Genomic DNA, 26,297 nt, shown 5'->3' with positions numbered 1-26,297 from the left:
AGTGTAAACATAGATGCATATATACAGATATGTTACCAGCAGATAGAATTCCTATACCATAGATACTATATACAGATATGTTACCAGCTGTTAGTATTTTCATACCAGACACTATTAACAGATATGTTACCAGCTGTTAGTAATCTCATACCATAGACACTATATACAGATATGTTACCAGCAGATATAATGCCTATACCATAGATACTATATACAGATATGTTACCAGCTGTTAGTATTCTCATACCATAGATACCCATCCGCAAATATGTTACAAGTTGTTAGTAGCATACAGTGGTAGGCGTTATATCAATTCAATGAAGACGACTTTTCTATTTAAGTTTTTATTGTTTACAAGCTTTTTTGAATTACAAGTTGACAAGTATTCTATGAGAAGCTTTTTTAATCGGGAGCTTCTCTTTGTTTCCATGTTTTGTATCCATACCGTTAAAAAGCTTGATATTAATCAAAATTGAAATCGAAAATCGTCTTCATTGTATTGATTTAATCGCCTACCACTGTATAAAAACCTATTCAGATATATTACCAGATTAATATTCCCATACCATATATACAGATATGTTACTAGTTAGAATTCCCGTAACATTAACGAAATAAATAGAATTTTAGGAACTAATTTTTATCATTTCACCCAGAAAACGCTGTTTGCAAACTGTATAAAGTCTATGGAATGTACTGTACAACTTACCATATGTACTAATCTTTAAATGCATGATTGAATGAATGTCTAAAACTTCTTAATTTAATCACTAGCTTGAGAACCCAGCGTTGCCCAGGTAACTAATAGTTACTCCCACCGTTTACCCGCGCATGGTCGTAAATAACTATTTCAGCTATTTTTCCCTATAAACGTGGACCCACTTAACTTAAACCCATACTAAGAACATTCCCGTGGTTCTAGAGTTCCCAAATCAAAATGGGAGGCAAATCGTACAAGGGGTTCATGAGTTATGATCGGACATACAAACAAACAGTGATTACAACTTTATATGTATAGACATTAGATATGCATTTACAAGAACCCAAGCAAGATTTTCTAGTTCATATTCTAATTGTTCGTAAAATGTAATTTACATAATTACGCATAAATTTATCCATAAAATATGTATACTCAAAATTCAAGGATTATCCAGATCATCCAGACTTTATCAAAAATTAAATACTTTCATTAATAAATCAACAAGTATTTAATTTTTAATATTACTGTTCTTATGAATTAAAGACAAATTTTGAGCAAGCCTCGACTATCCCATCATGCTATCATAAAACTATATTAGGTTATATGTTATATATTAAATTTGTATTACTAAAGATGCAAAGCGTCCCAACACCACTAAAACCGTACTGCAGAACCAAGTAATAATGTGCGTCCTAAACCCTGATATTTGATTAGCTCCAACCCTGAAAACGTGAATAAAGCGATAGATCGAGAATGCATCATGCACAGCAGCAGTCTCCTACCCTCTAGATCCTCTAGATCAGCCTCTCCTCAGGGGGCACCTTCAGCACTGTGTCTAGTTGTAGTCTAGGGGAGGTGAGCTCCTGCTTAGCAGGCCTGTAGTGCCCCTCCCCCTTCCTCTTCCTCCGCGCCATCACAAGGAAGACCAGGAGTCCGATGAGGGCTATGAAGGCCATGCCTCCAATGATTGGCCCAACAATAAGAGCCAGTTCCTCACTTGAGGATGACTGCAGAGAAGTAAACAAAATAAATTTAAAAAATGAAGATGGAAAGTTAACACAGTAATTGTATGATTAAAAAATTTATTTAATTAACGGAATGTTAACGGTTTTATGGTTCAAAATACTATTTAAGTGGGATTTCTTGGACACTGGAAAGACAGGTCAATAAGTCGGCCAGGTCTAGTAGAAAATATAAAACCAAAAACCGTGAACATTCTCTTTAACTAAAATGTATTTTATTCCATACCTTTAGACTGCAGGTTGGACCCTCCCATCCTGAGTTACAAGAACATTTATAGAATGGAGCATCGTCACAGCTTGGAACACATACTCCTGCATTCTCACACAGGATTCCGTCCTATATTGATGAAAAGTATAAATAGCTCTATAATACGTGTATAAGGAACTGTAAGCGTAATGTCAAGTGACTCTTCGTGCAAAGATGGTAATGCCCGATTAACAACGATACCCTTAAAACCTTTGACCGGTCAATATTTTAGGACTTACTCTCATTAATATACGAAACCGCTTTACGTGAATAATAATATTTACTTTCTAGAATTGACAGACAATAAATATTTTCGTTTAAATTTTTGGAAACCGCTTTTAGTGTCAAGGGACACAAGTTCACACTGTACGCAGCGTAAACCTTGTTTTTCAGGAATTCCAGTGGTTTTCACGAGATTTAAACGCAGAGCCCTCTCAACTCAATCAACAGTCCTAGGTTTAAACGATAACTTTGTAAATCGTACATTGTCATCTTTTAACGAATTTAAAGAAATACATTGTATTCCTACACTAAGTTTACAAAACACCTAAATGATTAAAATTAAATCAATACGGAGGTTTTGTGTTTTTAAACAGTATTGAATGACCATTGATCAGAGCCAGCCTAAATGAATTAAAACATTCTCCCAAGAAAAGATTGGCCTCTAATTAATGGTCAAAGGAAGTGAGTTTTTGCAACAAACTTTGAATTACTAATCCCTGTATATTTGCAACCCAATGTCAAAGATCTTAGATATTTCAAGCTATGAATTCTGTTAACTCAAAAAATCTAAGCATGAAATATCTAAGGTTTACACAATCAGTTGCAAAGATAAAGGGATTTAAAATTTTGAGTTTGTGGCTAAGACTCCATTCCTTTTAAAACAATAAAATTAACCCACATCCGTCAATTCAAAAGTTTCTATCTTAAAAGACTGCAAATGCTATTCTTTAAAGTTCTCTCACCTTTATGCATGGATTCAGCCTCTGGCAGTTTTTACCACAGTAGTTTCCAAGGCAAGCACACTCATAATCTCCGAGTGTATCGTTACACCTTGCTCCATTCTCACAAGGATTACTCAGACACTCGTTAATATTCTTCTCACAGTAGGGTCCACCAAACCCTGTACCAGCACAGTCACAGCTGAACTGGTTCACCTTGTCGATACACTTCCCGTTGTTCTTGCAGGGCTTGCTGGCACAGTCGTTAATATCATTTTCACAGTTTCTGCCATCATATCCATCCACGCAGACACACTGGTAACTCTAAAATATAATTTATCAGTCAAATTACTCTCTACTAACTCTTGTACGAGCCAAAAGTCTGACAGATTAGAAATAAATACTTACGAAAGTAGAGAAGTCGGAGTTACATGTTCCCCCGTTCTGGCAGTTCGCATTCAACTTGACACAGAAATTGATCTGAGTATCACAATTGAAACCTTCGTAGCCCTGGGGACAATCACACCTGTATCTTTCCGAAGAGGTAGAGTCAGGTTCGTCTATACAAGTTCCTCCGTTGACACACGGAGTCTCATTGCAAGTTCGAACCTTCAAGCTTTCACAGTTTTGTCCTTTGTACTCTTCCGTACAGGTACATTCATAACTTCCAGGTTCTACAGTCTGCTGACAGGTTCCGCCATTTTTACAAGGTTCGTCTTCACACTCATCCTTGTCTTCCTGACAGAACTGTCCTATCCAACCATGGATGCACTGACAAGTGTACTGGTTTATACCGTCCACACAGGAACCATGGATACAAGAACTATTCGCGCACTCATCAATATTCCTGGAGCAGGTTCCTCCGTCAAATCCTGGAGGACATGAACATTCAAACTTCTCAGATGGATCCTCACAGACCCCACTGTTTTCACATTCATGCTGATAGCAGAGTACACACTCGTTCTTCCTCACGTTATTGCTGTTTGTTACTACAAACCTGTTGGATGAAGTTATGTTAACCATCTCAGTCTCTGTAAAGTATGGGAGCAGGATGGAGCCAATTCTCATTTCTCCGGCACATCCTCGGAAAAAGTCGTAAAAACGATCTAGATTGAACTCTGATCCAACTGCCACTCTCGAGCCTAATATGAATGGGAGAATTTCTAGTTGGGTATCATTGCCCTCCAGAAAATGTTCATTAAGCTGTTCTCCGTCCACGGAACCTGTAATAATTCCTCCATGGTCTTCTATCTTAATTGTATGCCAAAATCCATCATTGACAGAAGATCCAAATGAGAAGTTTCTGAGATTGTTAGAGACAGGAAGAATTGTTTCAACCTGTCCATTCTTGATTCCGATCTTCAGTTGGTTTCCGTCAGTTCCCTCGACGTGGAGCAAGGTTCCGCCAGTTTCAGTTCTGAACCTGGCAGTTATGGTGTTAATATTTGTAGCCTCAGTGATCTGAGGTTCGAATACGATGGTGTCGTTAACGCCGTTGAAAGTTGCATTGGTGATGCACTCAAATCCGTCCACCAGAGTAGTGCAGGTACTTCCCTCCGGACACTGGTTCCAGTAACAATATTCTATCTCGTCACAGTCCCGGCCCATGTATCCAGGTCCACACTTACACTTGTAATCGTTCCAAGAAACATAGCACTCTCCTCCATTAAGACAAGGATTGACTCTACAGGTATTGTCTGATACAACTCCTTTCTTAATTTCTAGCGAAGTCACCTCACCAAGAGATTCCTCGACAATTACGTTCTCAGCGAAATCAAGTTCAAACATTTTAACAATCTTATTTACTCCAGAACCGTTACTTAGTTGAACATCCTGAATCACTCCCTTGAAGAAGGTCAACTCTTCTCCCGAAGGAAACGTTGTGATTTGACGAACTCCTCTTGATATTACAGGAAGGGGTTCCATGGTTGTCATTTCCTCTGAGTCCATAAAAGTAACAGGAGACTCCTCTATGATTGCCATAGTAGTATCCTGAATATCTAGAAGGGCGATTGGCAAGAATGTCGTAGTATCTGGAATCATCATGGTTGTGTCAACACCTGGAGCTGACACGGGTAACTCCGTAGAAATCTCCAGAGGGGTGATGGTTGGTGTAGTCCCGGATACAAGCAGGTTACCTAAATATAGATAATCTGCTACGATGGGAACTACAGAGGATATTTCTTGTTTGATGGATATCGTGTCATTAACCTTAACAGTCATCTGGTTTTTCATCCTCGTCACTCTGATAAAGTGACTGTAACCGTTAGAAAGTAAAGCTGAGTAGAGTGTAAAGGATTCTGGATCTTTATCTGAAAATCTGGCTTCAATCCGAAGGGCACCGTTCACTAACCTCCCGATAATTTGATTTCTTACAGGGTTCGTAGGATCTATTCCGAGATAGAAAATAATTCCAGTCGGCTTCCGCGTTCGGATAAACATTGTCAAATCTATACCGTCTTTGTAGTCGTTTGGTTCCTTCACCTTAACAACCACCTGGCTGTCGGTAGTGTTCTCGTATCCAAATGTTGCTCCAGTATAATTGTATTGACAGGAGGGACCAAGAAAGGGTCGGTGGCATAAACATTTATAGTTTCTCCAGAGATCAGTACAGTTCCCTCCAGATTTACAGGGGTTGGGTTTACACTGATCTTTCCTGTAGCAACCTTTCTCCGTATTGTACTCAGAAATCCCAGGGGTTCCAAGTTCATTCTGACGAACGTCTTCTTCACTTACCCGGATACCATTCACAGAAATATCTTGCATGCAACCAACAAAGTCAGGAGTACTTTCTGCCAACAGTTTCAGTGTGCCATTATTCGGAACACCACCGAGGAAATTTTCTCTGAAAGCAGTTTGACTTGGTGTTTCAGGATTGATTGGTTGTATCACCTGATACCTATCATTTATCCCTATAGTGAGATGGCTGATATTGAATGCTACATAAACCTTCTGCCACTCAGTATCATTTAGATCCTCACCAATGAATATACCCTCAAAAATGTTGAGCATACTCGAGTGAAGATTTAAACGTCCATTTTTGAGATTTAATCTAAAGAAAGATGGACTGTGTCCAATAGCAACCAAACCGTCAGCCATTGTTGTTCTGAATCTTAGTGAAAGCTCAAAACCTTCACTTCTCTCTGAATCTATGGAAATGTAAGAGTTCCCCTTGAATGAAAAGGTTGTGGTAATCTGACAGACGTCTCCATCAAACCCAGGCATACAAGAGCAGTTTCCCCGATGATCTGTTTCTCCGATCAACCAGGGGATACAGGTTCCTCCGTTAAGACAAGTTACTTCATTACATCCTGTCAGTGGAACGGAGCAGTTCTTCCCTCCAAACCCTTTCTTACATACACACTCATAATCAGCCACCAGATCTAAACAAAAACAATATCATCTAGGGTTGTCCTACGTACATTCTACAGTTTCAAGATTCTACTAAATCAAAATTGTAGCCTGGTTTTATGATTTGCAATGATTCAATGAATTACTAGTCATTTTTATATCTTTTAATGTAATTTTGAAGCAACGGACAACCGACATTGTGCCAGCCTGCCATCAGATACCAACATTATTCTAAGCCCTTTTACATATATTGAATAATGATTGATACCTGCCCTACCGAAATTTAATGTAATCGATTTTAGGACTCATTCATTGACAAAATAAACAACAATAATTAGTTAAACACATTGAACAAGGACATTTTAGTTGTTAATTTATATCTTACCTACACATACAGCATCGTTGGTACACGGATCATACTTCCTACACTCGTTTATATTAATCTGACATCTGTCCCCCTCGAAACCCTCGGGACACAAGCAAGTGTACTTGTTGACCCCGTCCACACACTCAGCTCCGTTTCTGCAGGGGTTTGTTTCACATTCATTTATGTTCTCCTCACAGTTTAATCCTGGATACATAGAACACAAAGGTTAGTCATGTTAGACTAGGACGAAGGACAAAGGACGAGTTACCAACAACAAAGTGCAAGGACGAAAAATAATATTTTGTAAACTTAAATCCTGGGATCAGGCTCAAAAGGCTCTGTAAAACCATTAACGTCATCCCACAAAGGTTCGGAGTGAAGATGAGATGGTATTTGAAATAAAACTAACTCATTGTGCATCAGGGTAGGAATGGGGAGGGGGTATAAATGTTTAAAAAATACAAAACATGACGTTTTAAAAAAATTACCTTGAAACCCTGGCAAACATTCACAGATATATCCTGATGCATTAGCATAGCTGAACTCTTGAGTAAAATGATCTCTGATGTTATCGGAGAGATAGGAATAGGTTTCCTCTTGGTACAATTCTAGGTTGGATTTCTCGTAGCAGGTTCCGTTGTTCTGACAAGGACCGAGAGCACATTCAGGAATATCCGTCTCACAGTTTTCCCCCTCGAACCCGTCCCAGCAGGTACAATTATAGTCGTTGACCAGGTTTAGACAGGTTGCGTTGTTTATACAAGGGTTGACCGCACATTCATCAATATCTTGCTCACAGTTGTCTCCGGTAAACCCAGTGTTGGTGCAGTTACAGATATACAAATTAACTCCATCAACACATCCTCCTCCGTTGAGACACGGTTGCGGAGCACAATCATCAATATTAATCTCACATTGTCGACCTGAGTATCCGGGGGGACAAGTACAAGTGAAGTTATTGACACCATCCACACAGGTAGCACCGTTCATACAGGAGTCAAGCAGGCATTCATCAATATTATTCTCACAATTGGTTCCTGGAAAAAATAGAATTATATAGATAAACCAAACTGTCAGAAGTCAATTAGCCATAAACTATTAATGGTTCCCTCGGTGATAAAAACAACCATTAGCTGATTAAACAAACCTGCGGATGGGTTACATGTCCCCCCAATGTAGTGCAAGAATTGAATATAGCTGTAGATTAGTAAAACTGAATAATCAATACAATCTTCAGGAAATTATGAATTCAACCCTAAAATATTCTCAAAACTCCTGGAAGATATAATCACCATGATCAAATCCTGGGAATAATCTCAAACAAATTCTCATCAATTCTTGACGCAATGAAATAATGGCGACGAATTAGTTCTTTGTAAGTGCAGTTGGGCCAATTGCTCTATGGATTGAGTTGACAGGGAGTCTTAAAAAATGTTTTATTTGAAGCATAATAAAATCGTGAACTTGAATGTCTTATACAAATAATATGACTGATTCATGATAACCTTCAATTAAAAATGTCGTCTTGATAAAATTAAAACAAAAATGTGGAAAATGTGTTAAACTTCAATGATTTAATAAATAAAAAAGTAGAAGATCAACCATTATTCAGTTGAATTACTTCAATCTCATGTTTTCTGGAACTCCCAGTTCACTGGTTCAGGACAAAAAAAGCTTGGTGTAAACATTTAGTATTTGATCTAACAAAGAGTAAACAATCTTCTGTTGTTACGAAAACCCCGGAAGTTGGTTACAATCTATTAGGTAAATCAGACCGAAGGCCCTTGTTGTTATCAAGGCTTAAATTAGAGGGCTCACTTTTCAATCATGGTTTTATTTGCGTAACACTTCTAAATCTGTTCGCTTCCGGCTATTACAAAATAACAAAAATAAGTGTTGCAGAACTTTTTTACTAACAAATCAAATTCTTCCTTTACTTCTTTCTCTCATTCTTCCTTTACTTCTTTCGCTCATTCTTCCTTTATTTCTTTCTCTCATTCTTCCTTAATTTCTTTCTCTCATTCTTCCTTTCTATCTCTCATTCTTCCTTTACTTCTATCTCTCATTCTTTCTTCACTTCTTTCTCTCATTCTTCCTTTATTTCTTTCTCTCATTCTTCCTTTATTTCTTTCTCTCATTCTTCCTTTACTTCTTTATTTCATTCTTCTTTTAGTTCTATCTCTCATTCTACCTTAACTTCTTTCTTTCATTCTTCTTTTGCTTCTATCTCTCATTCTTCCTTTACTTCTTTCTCTCCTTCTTCTTTTACTTCTATCTCTCATTCTTCCTTTACTTCTATCTCTCATTCTTCCTTTACTTCTATCTCTCATTCTTTCTTCACTTCTTTCTCTCCTTCTTCCTTTATTTCTTTCTCTCATTCTTCCTTTATTTCTTTCTCTCATTCTTCCTTTATTTCTTTCTCTCATTCTTCCTTTATTTCTTTCTCTCATTCTTCCTTTACTTCTATCTCTCAATCTTCCTTTACTTCTATCTCTCAATCTTCCTTTACTTCTTTCTCTCATTCTTCCTTTACTTCTATCTCTCATTCTTCCTTTAATTTAATGTTAAGTCTTTAGCAAAGATCTAATCCTCACAGAAACGTTAGCGAGACAAAGCAAAATGAGTGCAAAAAGATGGCGGAAGTTCTAGTAATAACAGATATTTGGATTCATTATGTATCAATTAATCTTATAAAAGTTTGAAACTGATTTTAAGTTCCATCAGATAAAGTTTCGAGCTGATAATAATTTTGATTGGATAAGATTTGGAACTGAAAATAATTTGAAAAGGTTTAGTACCTGATCAAAGGTTGAAACTGCTCAAATCCCTCAAGGTTTATATCATTATTAAGCAAATATGGATTGTGAATAGAAACTAACTGATCGGTATAATTACAACCAATTGATATTAAAAATTTGGCCGTCTCATGGTTTTAAACCATTCAGTTTGTATAAAGGCAAGGGAAAGGAGTATGAGAATATAGGGTTGCCTCCTGAGAAACCCGTCATAAAATCTCCATTAAAGAATCAACTCCAACCATGAACAGGCATTTCTACCCTGAGTGAAGATTATATTCCTAGAATAGCTGAGACGAGGACGGATGTGAAGGTAAGCATGAAGGGTTCCATATCCTTCCTTCCTCTCAACTGTTGGCTGTGAGCAGGACAATGAGAAGTGTGATATCATATTATCTGACCAAAATACCAAGTTCCGCTTCCTTTCGGAGCTAGACAGTCATATCCAACAATAGACTCGACAATAAGGAACAATTGGTTTAAATGTTTAAAAATAAAGAACAATGGTGTTATAAATACCTTGGCAGACAATTTGATAAAACATTATGGTTTGTTAAACGTAAATCTAAATTTGTTAAATAAAAGATAAAAATTGATCTGCTCCTTAGCTCTAAAGGTATCCTAGAGAAACTCTCACTAAAAATTTGAACCAAGAATTCATAACATTTTTTGTCCTCACATGTTTGATCCGAAAGAGAGTAAAAAAAACTGGGAAAACAAAAAGTAGGCTTAGACGTCTGACGCAACAATATTGAACCATGTTGCAGAAAAGAGTATTTGAATAAACCGCCCTGAACCAAGACAAACGAAAAATTTCAACTGATACAATCCAGTTTTGTTACGGTGAATTTATCAAACCTTCTTCGCAAGAACATTGTATAGAAATAAAGTTATACGGATTAGATCATTATTTTATCTTTACTACATTAATATAAAATTCACACTTAAAATTATTAAATAATCCCTTTTTATTTTATTTTGCTGCTTTTATAACATGGTAAAAGTGTTCAAGAATGATTTATAAAAAGTTCGAGTTTGGTAAGACAGAGGGAGAGGTGTGGGGTGGCCGAGGGAGGGGGGGGGGGCATGATTCAAATTGATGAGGTCAGCTAAAGGTTAGACTAATGTATAATTACTCAGATCAAACTATACGGACTAATTTCTCTAAAGAATGTCTGAGATTAAATCATCTAATTCTACTCCAGAATCCTTGATACTCAATCCTGGTTCAGTTTCTCCGCGTACGTTTGACACCAGAAGTAGCTGTAATCAATAAACTCCAAGATGTGGAAGTAATTATATTAGTTAATGAATTCCGGGTTCACCTCAAGGATACAATTGAAAATTTTCTCTTCCCATCTCTCAGTGTCAGAATTCTTGAGCCAGAAACGTTGTAGTAATTAGAAAATAGTTGGGGGGGGGGGGGCAACTAAATGAAAATGCAAGTCTTACGAATGCACATTACGCATTGATAATAAGTTATGAAAAAGTAAATTATATGAAAAGATCTATAGCCCGAAGTGATCTAGAACTCCAGTGCAGGGCCTAAAAAGGCCTCAGGCCTGAGTAATTATATACTCGGGGTTCAGAACTCTGCCTTTCGGAGTTATTTAAACTATCCTTCCTTGGATCTATCAGATCAGGATTGTAGGGATCTTGAAAACCAGGATTATCATATTCCTTTCATAACATCAAATCAAAATCTTAACCAGTAAATATCTTTATTAAACCAAAGCGGCCGTATTAAAACAAAGGGAGAGGATTAGTCCTTCATAATCTAATTAAAACTAGAAATGACAAGTAAAACTATACTGTTGAGATGCAAGGAAAGTATCTTGAAGACAATATCTCCAGTCTGTATAAAGGTTCAGAGAGCTAAACAAAAGAAGATTGAGAAAGAAAAAGATTGTGTCATGGGACACAAGATGAATATAGCGCAAGGTCCAACATATTCACCACAATCGTGATTACATGACGTATTTATCCCCCACGACCTAGTGGCTGGGGGGAAGGGGGGGGGGGTAAGGTGAGGGTTAGAGGATTTAAACTAAGAATAAAAGTTGAATATTTAATCGACCTTTAATGATGCCTGGCTGGGAAAGTGTGGTTTGGGCGTATTTTAAGGGTATTCATGGATAAAGGTAAACTTTGGTTTTAAATCGGTGATTTTGTTTTAACACGTTTCGATATAAATTAAACCGAAAAATATCGTTTAGGATTTAACAAGGTTTGCAGAGGTTCTCATCCCACTTAAACCATGGGTTGAGATAAAGAATAAATTTTTGTCAGAAAGATGGATTTGATTGGATCCTGATGACAAAGTATGATCCGGCAATTTCCCCCCGGATCCGTCAGAACAATCTGTGGGACGGATTTCCTAAACATTTCTCCGGGCCCTAGTCACAATACTCTAGTTTCTCTCAGTATTTACTGAACAACTGATATGAATACTAAAGACATAAGCCCTCTCTCTGCTTAAATATTTGCTGAGCTTTGTTTTAATAATAATTATGTAATAAATATTTCTAGGAGAATTAACCCTTGCTTTCAAGTTCTGGGTTACGAAACCCTGAGGTGCGAGGATAGAACTGGTTTGGATCGGTTTAAATTACACGTTAAAATTTGTGACCAATTTCCGACGGCACGGAACCCCCGTTATATATATCCTTGGATTAGTTTATGGCTAACTGACATGAACTCTGCACAGATAATCTCATCTATAATATTAAATAATAAGGTTGAACTTCACTTACCATTGAATCCAGGTTGGCAAGAACAGCTGTACGCATTTACTAGATTATCACAGGATCCCCCGTTCAAGCAAGGAGTAGATAAACACTCGTCGAAATCGTATGTGCAGTGGGTTCCAGAGTATCCAGGTCTACAATAGCACTGGTAACCTCCGGGGAGGTTTTGACAGATACCGTTGTTGCATATACTCGGAGTTTTCAGGCATTCATCCACGTCCTCGGAGCAGTTTAACCCAGTGAACCCCAGGGCACAGGAGCAGGAGAAGTTTCCAACAAGATTGGCACAGGTTGCTCCGTTCAGGCAGGGTTCAGGAGCACATTCGTCTATATCCTCCTGACACAAATCCCCTGTGAACCCTACGGGGCATCTGCACTCGTAACCATTAACAAGATCAACACAGGTCTGTTCACCCCCACACTCCACGTTCAAGCAGTCGTCGATATTATGTTCACATGTCAACCCGTCATATCCAAGTATACATTGACATTCAAACTCCACCGGAGCTCCTCGTTCTTCACTCTTCTTGATACATGTCCCTCCATTAGAACACGGAGATGCAGCACAAGCATCAAAAGCCGCTTCACACCTACTTCCCATATACCTAAACAGAGAATAAAATAAATATTCCGCCACTCCCTCTCATAGTATTTTTACCAGAACTTCAATTGGAAATTCAGTTTAGTTCTGTGAATTAAATAATGAAGAGGTAAGAAAATCCTCTAACCTAGAAGTGCAGGAGCAGGTGTAGTTGTTGAATCCGTCCGTACAGGTTCCATTATTTAGGCAAGGATTGGTCTCACATTCATTAATATCCACCTCACAGTTCTTCCCAGTAAATCCAGCAGCACATAAGCATCTGTAGTCGTTCACCTTAACAATACAATCATCTTTTTGTGTTCGGTCTCTTTTTGACATTAAACTATAGAAACGAAAAAACTTAATAAAAGTTATTTTAGCTCAGATCAATTGCATGTTTAAACTTTGCAGATTAACAACATTATAAAACAAATAAAATGCTTAGAAAAATAGAAATGCACGCAAGCGCAAAGTTAGTACAAAAAAACATTGATCAGACTCAGGTTTAATCATAAATTGGATTAGAGTAAACCATGAGTAGGGTTCAGGTTTACAGAGATAAAGTTTTAGAGTATACCAAGTGAAGGATTAATGTAATTACAGAGGACAACGTTATAATATACCAGGAGTAAGGTTCAGGTTTACAGAGGACAAGGTTTAGAGTATACCACGACTAAGGTTAAGGTTTAGAGAGGACCGGGTTCAGAGTATACCATGAGAAGTGATGAGGTCTATACAGAACTATGATTAGAGTATACCAGAAGTAGGGTTCAGGTTTAAAGTAGACGTGGATAGGAGTATACTAGCCTACTAGCAATAGGGTTCAGGTTTAAAGAGATATATTAGAGTATACTAGCCTACAAGGAGTATGGTTCAGGTTTAAAGTAAAGATGTATTAGAGTATACTAGCCAACTAGAAGTAGGGTTCAGGGTTAAAGTAAAGATGTATTAGAGTATACTAGCATACTAGGAGTATGGTTCAGGTTTAAAGTAAAGATGGATTAGAGTATACTAGCCTACTTGGAGTAGGGTTCAGGCTTAAAGAAGAGATATATTATAGTATACTATAGCCTACTAGGAGTACTAGAAGTTGAGGGTAGGAGGAATACAACAGGCTTATGATTAAAGTTTATAGAGAAAAGGTGTAGAAAAAACGGGGTCCAGGTTTTTATTGAACAAGGATGATGTTTAGGAAAAGGATTTAGTTATGCAGGAGACAGAGCTGAGCAAAAGTTTCCAAATAATTTGGATTACGAATGGGAATGAGGGGGGGGGATAGTGTTCAAAAGATTGCTTGGAACATGGAAGCTCAGAGTCCAGGTTTTGGCATTTCATTATGAAACTTTGCAACCCACGTAGATAACCGGTGATTGTAGACTGAGTGAGTTTAAGTGTATATTAGATAAAAATGTCTTGACCTGAGTAAAAAGCCAAATTACAAAATTACTAATAATGTTTAAGACTGATATTGTGAGAAAAAATTAGCGTCCAATTTGAAATGGATTTATGAATAACAATCCTACATTGTCCTCGCAGGTTGCGTTGATGCAAGGATTGCTCAAACACTCATCAATGTTTATATCACAGTTTTGTCCGCTCCAACCCTGCTCACACCCACACTGATATCCACCAGCCTACAAATACAGGATCAGTTAATGCAACTACTAAGAGTAATGATACATAAAACTGATAAATTGACAGATAATTAACAGGATTTAATGGAAGGTTTTAATAAATTGATTGAAATGAGCATGTCAGCAGTCAAATGAAATATATTTTTCTAATAATCTTGATAAAGAGAGTGAATTGAAGGGTTAATAGACTAAGAACGATTGAAAATGAAAACGAAGAGAAAAAAAGAATTAACAAAAAATGATTATGGGTTTGATATCTTCTCTGAAATTTGAGAATCAGCCTGCAAAATATTGACAAGGAAAACGCCCAGATAGTGCAGATCAAGCATAGCAGTTAAACACGGTTTGTTATCAGAGCTTAAACTCGGTTAAGCCCGGATAATATTTAAAAAGAATTCAACAAATTTTCAAATCAGGATCAGAATAAGGATACTAGGATAGTTACCTGGTTAGAACATACTCCATGTTGACAAGGAGAACTCAGGCACTCATCCACGTCCAGCTCACACAGAGTTCCTGTGAATCCGTCCTGGCAGGAGCAGGTTACTATTCCATTGGTTGCAGTGCAGGTTCCTCCGCTCTGACAGGGTGCACTGGAACATAAATCAACCTCGTCTTCACATGTAGCTCCTTGTCTACCCGGAGAACAGGAGCAGGAGAATCCTAAACCAGTATCTGAGCACGTTCCACCTTCTCCACAAGGGTTCTCGGCACAATTATCGTTCTTAACACAGGCTCCCTCTTCAGAATCTGAAATTATAGAAACGAAACTTAGAAGAAGGTTGAAAGTCAGAGGGGGGATAACGGTAATAAAATGTAGTTTGCTACTAATAGAATATTGATTACTGGGATATATGGCTTCTGCTAAATTTTGCTGTAACGTTATAGTTATCTTAGGGCTTCATGTTCTCTACGTTCGGCCGGGTTTAGGGAAAACGGAACTAATCCTATTCCTCAACCTTTAACCTTTCAAAGATTCCCAAAAAATCATTCTAAGGAGAGATCAGGATCCGGGCTAAGACAACAGAGACATACTATACATAGACTAGGAGTAGAAGACGGAACATACGACCTAGGATAGATGATGAACTAGGATAAGACTGTACAAAGAATACATAAGGAGATAAGCTGAGAAACAATGACACAGTATAAATAAACAAGGATCTAAGAAAGGACATACTAAACAACGATGCAAGGGTTTAAGACTAAAGAAAATAAAAAGTATAAAAAACTATGATACAAGGATACAAGATCAAAGTAAATAAGAAGTATAAAAAACTAGGATACAAGGATACAAAACCAAATAAAATGAGAAGTTAAAAAAAAACTAGGATATAAGGATAAAAAACCAAATAAAATGAAAAGTATAAAAAACCAGAATACAAGGATACAAAACCAAATAAAATAAGAAGTATAAAAAACTAGGATAGAAGGATACAAAACCAAATAAAATAAGAAGTATAAAAAACTAGGATACAATGATATAACCCAAAGAAAATAAGAAGTATAAAAAACTATGATATAAGAATACATGACCAAAGAAATAAGATTTTTGAAAAACTATAAAGTATAAATCAGACCAAAGAAAACAGGCGGTTTAAAGGAACTAGGATTCAAGGCTACAAAATCAGAGAAAATAGAAGAATCTAATAAAATTTGATGTAAAAATGACTGAAAATAAAACAGGATATTAACCAAGTACGCAGAACCTTATGCTAAGTACGGAGAAAATGAACTGGAATTCTTGCATGGAATAAACCAGAGTTGAAGTTGGAATTATCCGGAGTAAACAAAGACTGAGAACCCTGGAGATGAAAACAAGAAGAGCGGGAATTACAAGTAATCAAGAAAAATAGTCCTAATGAGTTTAATAGATAAATTTAGACATATCACGTGATTCTACTGATGGATGATGGACAATCAATTACATTCTTCTCATCTCATTTTATAAAATTTCAAGCAGCTCCCCCCCACCCCCATCCCGTTTACACCTCTTTGAAATATTCTCTAATTTTCAGATTTCATNCCCCCCTCCTCCTCGCCTAAGGATCTAGTATGCACATCTAATTATCATAATAGCCACTCGTGTTAACATAATCTTGGAATTCAACGGACAAAACGTGATACAGATAATACAAACCAAACTTGAAAGGTTCTAACTTTCAAAACTAAATATTTTGAAGATATGAACCTTGGTTTAGTTAGAATTAAGAGAAATTCATATAATCTCGGTTAATCTTTGTGAAGATTATGTTTTGATGACCATCATTAAATGTTAATGATTGCACTTGAGAAAATATCTTCTAATCTGAAAGTATCCAGATATTGCAGAGCAAGGAGATCTATCCTTCAACCCTCCTAAACTGATTTGGTTTGCTCCGCAGGATAGAAACTCAGTATGCTTCTATTCAATGAGATGAAATCTAGATCTGAAAATGATGTCTGACCTTAGTTTATAAACTGCCAAGGGGTTGCAGAGAATTTAAGGGATGCAAGAACCAAGGATGTGCCAAGCGAAGATCTTATTAAATACAGTTTCATCATGCGTAATAATGAATAGAATTGTACATGTACGCACACAATATAAATATATGCAAACAATGGATAGATTGATGTTGATCGAAGCCTGTATGGATAACAATAATAGATAGTTTAACCCAGGCGAATAGTTCCGGTTTAATCAACGTCTCCGGGTGTAATCCTAAGCTTAGGTTTGGGATAAGTAGTCTCAGGACAAAGGCTCCATCCTGACCATCCTACGTCATGTTGTTTCGATCCAACGTAAGATGAAAGATTAAAACTAAATTTAAATGCTGCAAAGTGGCAGATATTCAAGATATAGCCAAGAACTAAATAATGTAAATATATATAAAAATAAACTTTTCAAACGGTTTATATTTTTTTGCGAATTATTTGGTTGGTTTTCATAGAAAATGCATTAAAAATATAATTATCTAAATCTAAAAATTTCCTAATCAATAATTAAAAAGATATTGTTAATTCAGGATTTGCGCGACCAAACAATGAAATGCATCAAATTGGGTAATCTGTTAAAATTTTTAAAATTTGTGTTTATTTCTTGGATTTTTTAAAAAATGTAAAATTTTAACCATTTTATAAATAAATTAGATACTAAAGAAGCAACGCTATACAATTCAGAAGAAGATGTAAGATGTGGAGATTTAAGCAGTAAAATGTAATATTTTAGTAATCTAATTGTAAAATGTATCATTTAAGTTATCTATGAAGATTTAATAAATTAAATGTAAGATTTGAGTAGTACTAAGCAGAACCCATTATGTTTTAGTAGTCTATTGAGTAAGTGTGAATGTAATCTTATAAGAAAATGTAAGATTTAAGTAAGAGGGAATGTATGATTTAGGTCACCCAAGAAAAATTTAGAATATTTGAAAGGAAATGAAGATTTAGGTGATGTAAGAAGGAACTGAAAATTGGGTAATCTAATAAAAATGTAAGACTAATAATCCCAATAACGGATGGAGAAAAAAGTAATATATTCCCACATAAAGAGATGTAAGAATTTAATTTTAAACATAAAACTTTGATAAATATCAGACAGTTTACAGTGTATAATTTAAGGATAATGCTTTATATGTATTGTATGGATTTCTTTGAGATTATCTAACTCCGGATATGAGTACAACACTCAAACACAAATCAAGAACGGCGGGCGATGGGGTTAAATTAAATTTTTTACCCAGATTTCAAAGAAACATAAATTCTATAAGTTCTAAAAACTTGCAGACAGTTGCCAACTGTTCTGTGCAAACCCTTTGTTTGTTTATTTGCAAATAAATAAATAAACAGAAATAGATATGTTTTTTTACATTTAAAAACAAGCAATAACTTATTCTTTGTCATATTTCTTTTTCAAACCGTATGCGCTTTTTGGAAACTTCTCTATTATCTAATCAGCGAACCTAGCATAAACCCCCCAAAAAATTGAGTCTTTGCCACAAAATCTAAATTTCTCATTCATATATTTAAACAACCTGATGTTGTAAACCTTTAATATTTCAAACTTAGATTATTTGATCTAACGGGATTTCTAGTTCGAAATATTTAAAGAGAGTGTTTTTCATGATCTGATAGTTACTTTTGAAAACATTTATTCCAGTTTCGAGGATTTTTGACAATGAAGACGACATTTTCATATTTTCCAGAAATGTTCGAAAATCCAGCGCCAGCGAAATATTAGAGAAAATTAATAAAATCAAAAATATTATGAAATATTAACTATGTACGAATGCGTCGAAAATAATCGATGACTATTGGTTGTAATATCTGATTTGTTTTGAATTAAATTGATTATTTTACGATCTGAGTTGAATGTTGCAACTTTCTGAATTTGTAAGGAAGCTACTCTCTTCAACATGAATCATTTTAAACAATGTTCTCCTAATAGACGCAACAGATAAAAGTAAGATTAGTAGTGATCAATTATTAAAATTAGTGATCAATCAGATTAGTAGTGAGCGCTTATTTTTCGCCATTAGCCTATACCCACTTTCATTTTTCGCGAACACTCTCTTTAAGGTCTACGATATTTTGTTGCGAAGATATGGGGAACAGAAAAACAGATTTTGTGACAAAAACTCAAATCCTTTTCAAGAACAAATAAATAAATAAGCTTGCAAAGATAGGTAAGATTATAAAAGGGTCAGATGATTAGACGAATTCGAATTTTAGAACCATGGGAAAAATAGGATTTCATAAATTACAAAATTAAAAGTAAGGATTAGGCGAAGATAAGGATGAGAAAAATATTTAAAAATTTCAAGGATTGAAAGTTAAAACTCAAGATAAAAATAAGAATAAAAAGATTAGAATCTGTATGCATGCTTTGTTTGTCTGTCTATCTGTCTTGTCTGTTTGTATCCAAGAAACGTCAAAACGACTGAACCGATCGAGCCAAAAATTTGTGAGGCAACTAATATTAACCCAGGTACTGATGCTTATAATTGCAAAAGTTTATCTCCAAAAACTTTTCATTTTCGTAAAATTTTTGAAATCCTCGTAAAAATATTATTAAATCCACTTTTTTGTTATTGTTTCATATTATAGTACAATGAGAGAATGCTCAGAGATAGAGCCACAGTTGAAAGTTGAAATAGAAGATGGGCGAGAAGCGCCCTGAAAGCCTGGAAAGGTATGAATTGGATGAAATAAATAAAAGGATGTGAAGATGAATATGGAAATATGTTGAAAAACTACCTGTATAATTATATCCTGGTATACAGAAGCATAATGGATCTGGGTCCACTCTACACTCGGAGTTCTCGGGACAGATAAAATGTTGACATGGATCCGTCTGAATCAAGCAGGTCGGACCAGAGTATCCATCAGAGCAAAGACAGGAGATGGTTTGGTTGTCCGGAGAGACCTGACACGTACCTCCGTTACTACATGGAGTAGGAACACTCAGACACGGATCCTTAACAGGAAAATCATGAATAAAGGAAAAAATATTGAATATGATTTGAATGTGAAATACATGGGAAAATGTTGATAAATGTCGGAATATTGATTGAGTCAGTTTATTTTTTAACAATGAAACCATGCCACATGGTTTTCAATTTAAATTAGTGAATATATATATTATATATAAGATTTAAAATATCCAAAAGTTCTAAGAATTTAACTGATTTATTGGATAATATACGTGTAATCTTATATTGCCACCAAATTGATTCCCATAATTATTTGGACTTCAAGAATGTACGATACAGACACAGACTATTTTTGTCCTTGCACAACAATACCATATAGTTTATTAGAACAGTGAGTTGCGTTTAAAATTTCTCTATTATCTCATAATCTTAATTGTCTTTTATTTATCTGAACCAGAGCGGGAAGACAAATATCATCTTATGAAGTAGGAAGAGACAAAGTATTTAAAGAACATTTTACAAGTAGATTCTTCATATATCTCGTCGCAATGAAAAAAAAACACATTCTTACGCGAAAATCTATCCAGAGTCTTGAAATACTGAAGAAAAAATATATTTTTTAAATAATCATATCCAGGACTAACAAAATTGAAAATTTCACTCTAAAGTCGGCCCGGTGTCAATAGTTGAAGCTGAGTAATCAAAGCTGTGTAAATCAATGATTTATACTGCTTAAATATTATACCCTACTCCAATAAACAACAGTCATATCTAAAGAGTTTAGATAGTGAAGCTAGATAGAAGGAACCCAAACCCAAATCTAAGAAAAATATATGCAAGACCAAGACTAGACTAAATGCATCATAATGTTAGATTGCAAAATACAAAACTGTAAAATATAAATTCGTGACTAAACGGCAACCAACCTGATACATCATAAAATATAACTATTCTCCGCCCAAGGTTAGCCATGCTGGAGATGGGACTATTCCACCATATTCGAAAAAACAGGGACATCTCTACCCACGAGGATTAGCTAGTGCGGAGACAGTTGACTATACTTAGTAAAAAGGTTAGAGATGACATAGACAGTAATACGTCAAAGATTAAGTGCCTGTAACAACATCACACAATTCAAGTTTGGTGGAGATAGAAAGAGCTCCGCCAAAGGTAGGTTTGGCAGACACAATCACAACTTCAAGTTGTTAAATGACTTCACAGCTTCTTTAAAAGTAAGTTATTGCAGGCGGAGACAGTTTGGGCATAGCGGAGATAAAGACACTTCCTTGGATATTGCGGAGAATAGGATAACTTCCCAAAGGTTGAGTAATGAGTATGGCAAGAACAAAAACCATTCCGCTCAAAATTAGGTTTGACGGAGACAGAAACGCTCCGTCCAAAATTCAGGCCCATTTGATCAATGTTTAAGTTGTTAGGTTTAGTTTAAAGGCCTGCAGTCAAGGTTAGAGGTCTTGCAGTTAAGCCGTGAGGTCTGCGATCAAGGTTAGAGGCCTTGTGGTCAAGTCTAGAGGTCTGCAGTCAAGGATAGATGTCTGAGGTCAAAACAAAAGGTTTTCAAAACTGATTTAACAAAATTTTCTACATCTTTTATTTAAAAAAATATATCAAATCTACAGGATTTTAGTTTTGCAGAAATACAAGTAAATTGGTTTACATTGTTAGAAAGGGCGGAGTATATTAAGAGAAGAAATGACTAAGTAGTGGGCGGGGAAATGTTGAAGTACGTTCTAACGAATACTGGATTAGTCTCAAACTTATATTTAGTTTATATTTGTAAACATTAGCATAACAAATACAGAGTGGTTTGAATCAAAGCGTAAATACAATTAAATTCCGACAAATATTTTAATGAAGTAAATTACCAAAACTGTTATGAATAAGAACTATGTGTGTTTAAGTTTAATCAAAATTATATAATTTTAAGAACAATTTCTTGGGGGATTTTAATGAGGTTTTAGAAGACAATCGAATAAACTTATTTTTCTTTCGGCTTGGTTTAGTAGTTAACAACAACAAAAAGAACGGGAAAAAGGGAACTATAGAAAAAAAAACCTGGTTGTAGTGGTTGCATGGTTTAAAGGAAAAGGCGTGAGATTAATTTATTTTCTAGAAGTTAACAAGTTCCACTAGAGCATGAATGCTTAACTGACTTTTCTTTTTTCTAACCATAGTATTTTCTTCAGATTTTTATATGTTTTGATATAATTTTTCAAAAAAACAGATTTCATTCTAAACTCATAAATTTTCTAATGCATTTTTTAATTTTTACCATAATTTTAATATAGAACTTTCTTTAGAGTGAATGAGAAATGAGCATGATGAGTGAATTTGTGGGATATAGAACTTTCTTTAGAGTGAATGAGAAATGAGCATGATGAGTGAATTTGTGGGATAAGAGAATGAGTGAATGTGTAGGATGAGTGAATTTGTGGGATAAGAGAATGAGTGAATGTGTAAAGGATGGGAAAATTAGTGATACTGTAAGATGAGTGAATGTGTAGGATGAGTGAATTTGTCGGATAAGAGAATGAGTGAATGTGTAAAGGATGGGAAAATGAGTGATACTGTAAGATGAGAGAATGTGTAGGATGAGAGAATGATTGAAGAAGTGGATTATTGAATGTTTTAAATAAGAGAATGAGTAGGATAAGTGAATGAGTAGGATAAGTAAATGAGTAGGATAAGTGAATGTGTAGGATGAGTGAATGAGTAGGATAAGTGAATGTGTTGGATGAGTGAATGTGTAGTATGAGAGAAGAAATGAATGAACAGTATGAATGAAAGTGTATAATAAGAGAATGAGTAAATGTGCATGAAGAGTGAAATGTGAGTGGAAGAGTACTAGAGAACGATTATGATTTATGATTACATCAGGAGACCTTATGTAAGGGTAAAGGAAAAATTATACTTTAATGGCTACCTTGATGTGAACCTGGATATGGGGGGTGGGGGTCGGGTTCATCTGGAATCATATTTCATGGGCGTGTCATTGTCCTCCTTAATCGTTATAGGGAGGGGAGGAGCTGCGATGATAAAGATGATGAATAGGCTCGGAGCGGAGCATACAGATTATTAAATAGGTTAAATACGGCGTTATTCATAGGTTATATAGAGGAGAATCAGAAGTAAGTCATAATGGAGAAGGAAGAGAAGATAATGGAAGATGGAAAGTAAGATGGAGAACACATGAACGAGAAGATCAAAATGACAAATGAAGATAAGGGAAACGAGGGGGGGGGGGTTAAAAATAAAGATAATAATGCAACATAATTTATCTAAGAACTATGGAGCACAAAGATAAGTTTGAACAGGTTGAAAACAAGAGATAANGGGGGGGGGGGGGTGTTGAGAAAAATCCGCAAATTAAATGGCATTACAGTTTTAACGTGATCTTCTTGTAAACCTTGGATAAAGAAACTGCAAGATGAGGATGAAAAATACAGATGTTCTGAATGTAATAGAACTCACCACAATATTCCTGCCAGATATCTCTGGGTTGAGTATCCTGGTTGAACAGGTGGTTCCCATGAACTCCAATGAGCACTGGCAGAGGAAACCACCAGGTTGATCTAAACATTCTCCTCCGTTCTCACAAACCGTCCCGGAGCAATGGTTCAGCTCCGTCTCACAGTAGGTTCCAGAGTATCCAGTTCCAGTGCAGTTACATGTAAATCCTCCTGAACAAATAAAAATCATTATTCAAAGTATTTTTGTAGATTCTAAAGAAAAACCCCTGTCAAGGATATTTACCAAGTATACCTTTATTCTACCATATTTTTCACAAGTTTCAAAGAAAATAAAGTTATAAAAACTTAACAAGAAATCTAAGGAACGCGTTAAAATTCAAAGAACCGTAGTTAGGAAGAATTATTTAAAATGTTAATTTTATCCTGTCCTTAAACTTCATGGTCTGTCTAGTTCTCTGAGGGTAGAAACCATACAAATAAACATCATTTTACACCGGACATAAATTTAAAGGAGGGGGGGGGGGGGGTATTTTCGATGAAGTAACTTAGATTAGAAAAAAATTGAAGTTTAAAGATAAAAAGCAAGAGAGAATAAGGTATATATACAAGTAAGTAATATAATATTAAGGTGAATAGATAAAATGCAAAGAAAAGATTAAATGAAATATTTAAAAACCATCAATTTAAAGGATAAATTGATGGCATAAATGGATAAATGGATGAAAAAAGGATAAATGAATAGCATAAACAGATAAATGAATGGCATAAAAGTGTAAATAGATAAATGGATGGCATAGAAGGATAATTGGGTGGCATAAAAGGATAATTGGGTAGAATAAAAGGATAAATGAAAAGCATTAAAGGATAAATGAATAGTATAAAAGGATAAATAAATGGCATAAACAGATAAATTGATACCATAAAATGTTAAATGGATGGGATAAAAAGATAAAAGGATGACATTATAAATGGATGACAATTGCAAAAGAGATAAAATGATGGCATAAAAGGATAAATAGATGCCATAAAAATAAGAAATGAATGACACAGACCAATGAATGGAAGGCCTAGAATGATAATGAATGATACCAATGGATGGCAAAAAAGGATAAAAGGGTGAAAATGAATATCCAGTATAAGTTCTCTACCTGAGACTGAATCCTCTAAGCAAGCTCCAGCATGAGAACAAGGATTTTCTGAGCATGAGCGGGCCGGGGCGGAGCAGGTTGGACCTGTAAACCCAGCAACACAGGAGCAGGTCGTGGTTTGCTCCGGAGTAGGGTTTAACAGTGGCAGACATAGACCTCCGTTTTCACAGAGAGAGGTAGCGCAGGGGTTACTTCCAGGAGGAATATCTGTTAGTAAACTCCAATCATATCCTAGGAAATATTGTGTTCAATAAAAAAAACAGTTGCCAAACATTATAATTTCATTACTAAAATTTTCTAATCCCTATATCTTTGCAACCTGGTGGTGTAAACCTTTTATATCCCAAAATTAGATGATTTGATCCAACGGAATTCATAGTTAGAAATAGTCTACGAAATTGGGTTTTAATTTGCAAATATTTAGAAATAGACTTTAGTACATATATGTTTATATTTCAACATTACTAAAAATTATTTTTTTTATTCATCAAATATTTTGTTTACAATATTAATCAATATTAGCCGTTACTCAAATAAACATTTATTGACCCCAATAAAAGGGGGAAGGAGCGGAGGAGAAGGGAGGAGGAGGGGGGGAATGGAATTGATGCATTTTGTAGCTTTGTTCCCCCAACCCAATTAAACACCTATAGACAAAACATAAACAGTAAGGATTCAGATTGAATCTAAACTCTGATGAAGGCGGCCTGGTTAGTTATCTACCCTGATATCTTGGACGGAGAACTCAAACAACAATATTTTCATTCAGATGATGCCAATTTTTAAAGGATAGATATCTATTTATGTAAAATCAAAATTTGAATCTGTACCGGCAACCCCCCCCCCCCCCATCCGGCTTAAGGATACTTTTTTAACACTGTTATTGCATTGCACCTTAGGCAGTGAAAAATCTGCTTTAATCCTTCAATCCTTTTATTTTAGAAGCTCTCTATATCCAGTTTGTTCCAGCATTAAAATCTTAAATAATTGTTTCATTAAGATAAACAAGTTACAAATGCGTAAATACTGCTTAACAGTTTCTAAACTCATAAGTTACAGGGGTTAGATACTAAACCATATATCCTTGAGAGTCCCATAGATCTGAACCCAAATATGGATGTTTTATTGTTAAGAATAGTTTGAGCGGGAGGTTGTGGACACGTCCCCCCCCCCAGCTTCTGGAATGAAAACTATTAAAACTCTTTAAGAATAAAGTTAGCAATAATGCAACATATAATGTGCGGTGACTAGGTGTAGTTAAGAAATGTATTTATCGCCTAAACTTGTGTTGTACTTATACTTATTTAACCTGCAATGCAGTGGTTAGGTTATGTAAAAAAAGAACATGTTGTTATATCATATTGATATTTTTGTGCTATTTGTAAATAGATTATTCCAATTAAGTATAAAGTATTTATGTTATTTATAAATAGGTATTGAATTGTATTGACCCCCTCTCTCTCGTGCGTCACAAATAAAAGAATAATAGAGGTTAAGTGACCCAGACTAAAGGGTTGGGATCAGAGTAACCTGTTCCCACAGTTTCATCTGTTATGAAACCCTGAACCTGAGTTCCTAGAAACCTGAGCTCCCCTCGCCTACCTACCACCCTACCCTGAGTAATCAAACTCTAGAAATACCTAATATAGACCGAGTAATTAAACATTATAGGTTGAAAGGAATCTAAAGATTATATTTCAATTCATGTTGAAAGTTAAACAGAATATATTCTTATTTTATATTTTTTTTTTAAGTTAATCGTTTACCCCCCCCCCATTCATAGGAGGAGCTTATTAAACTTATTCAATGCAATTCTCCAGGTCTAACCTTCACTCCATGCTTCTCAAGTGAATAAAAATATCTTTA

At 35.5% G+C, this 26,297-nt stretch overlaps 1 protein-coding gene across 2 annotated transcripts in view; it reads right to left on the bottom strand.

Moving 5' to 3' along the window:
- The window catches only part of LOC111698921 (protein crumbs), a 34,617-nt gene that overhangs the window by 1,533 nt on the left and 6,787 nt on the right, over nucleotides 1-26,297 (bottom strand). Inside the window, exons 3-15 of one of the 2 annotated variants that reach the window (XM_023469398.1) lie at nucleotides 24,432-24,662; nucleotides 23,285-23,493; nucleotides 19,620-19,839; nucleotides 14,830-15,134; nucleotides 14,274-14,384; nucleotides 12,899-13,044; nucleotides 12,177-12,775; nucleotides 7,117-7,665; nucleotides 6,647-6,832; nucleotides 3,319-6,293; nucleotides 2,935-3,234; nucleotides 1,949-2,059; nucleotides 1,483-1,707 (exon numbers count right to left, since the gene is read on the bottom strand). In XM_023469398.1, coding sequence (XP_023325166.1) covers nucleotides 1,495-1,707; nucleotides 1,949-2,059; nucleotides 2,935-3,234; nucleotides 3,319-6,293; nucleotides 6,647-6,832; nucleotides 7,117-7,665; nucleotides 12,177-12,775; nucleotides 12,899-13,044; nucleotides 14,274-14,384; nucleotides 14,830-15,134; nucleotides 19,620-19,839; nucleotides 23,285-23,493; nucleotides 24,432-24,662 — 6,155 coding nt within the window. In that variant the 3' untranslated portion in view covers nucleotides 1,483-1,494. The remainder of the gene's footprint in view (nucleotides 1-1,482; nucleotides 1,708-1,948; nucleotides 2,060-2,934; nucleotides 3,235-3,318; nucleotides 6,294-6,646; nucleotides 6,833-7,116; nucleotides 7,666-12,176; nucleotides 12,776-12,898; nucleotides 13,045-14,273; nucleotides 14,385-14,829; nucleotides 15,135-19,619; nucleotides 19,840-23,284; nucleotides 23,494-24,431; nucleotides 24,663-26,297) is intronic. The other variant, XM_023469396.1, reaches the window with a different exon arrangement.

Source organism: Eurytemora carolleeae, unplaced genomic scaffold (genome assembly GCF_000591075.1).
Source record: "Eurytemora carolleeae unplaced genomic scaffold, Eaff_2.0 scaffold41, whole genome shotgun sequence".
NCBI classification, from domain to species: domain Eukaryota; kingdom Metazoa; phylum Arthropoda; class Copepoda; order Calanoida; family Temoridae; genus Eurytemora; species Eurytemora carolleeae.
This window is presented reverse-complemented; position numbering and strand designations above follow the sequence as displayed.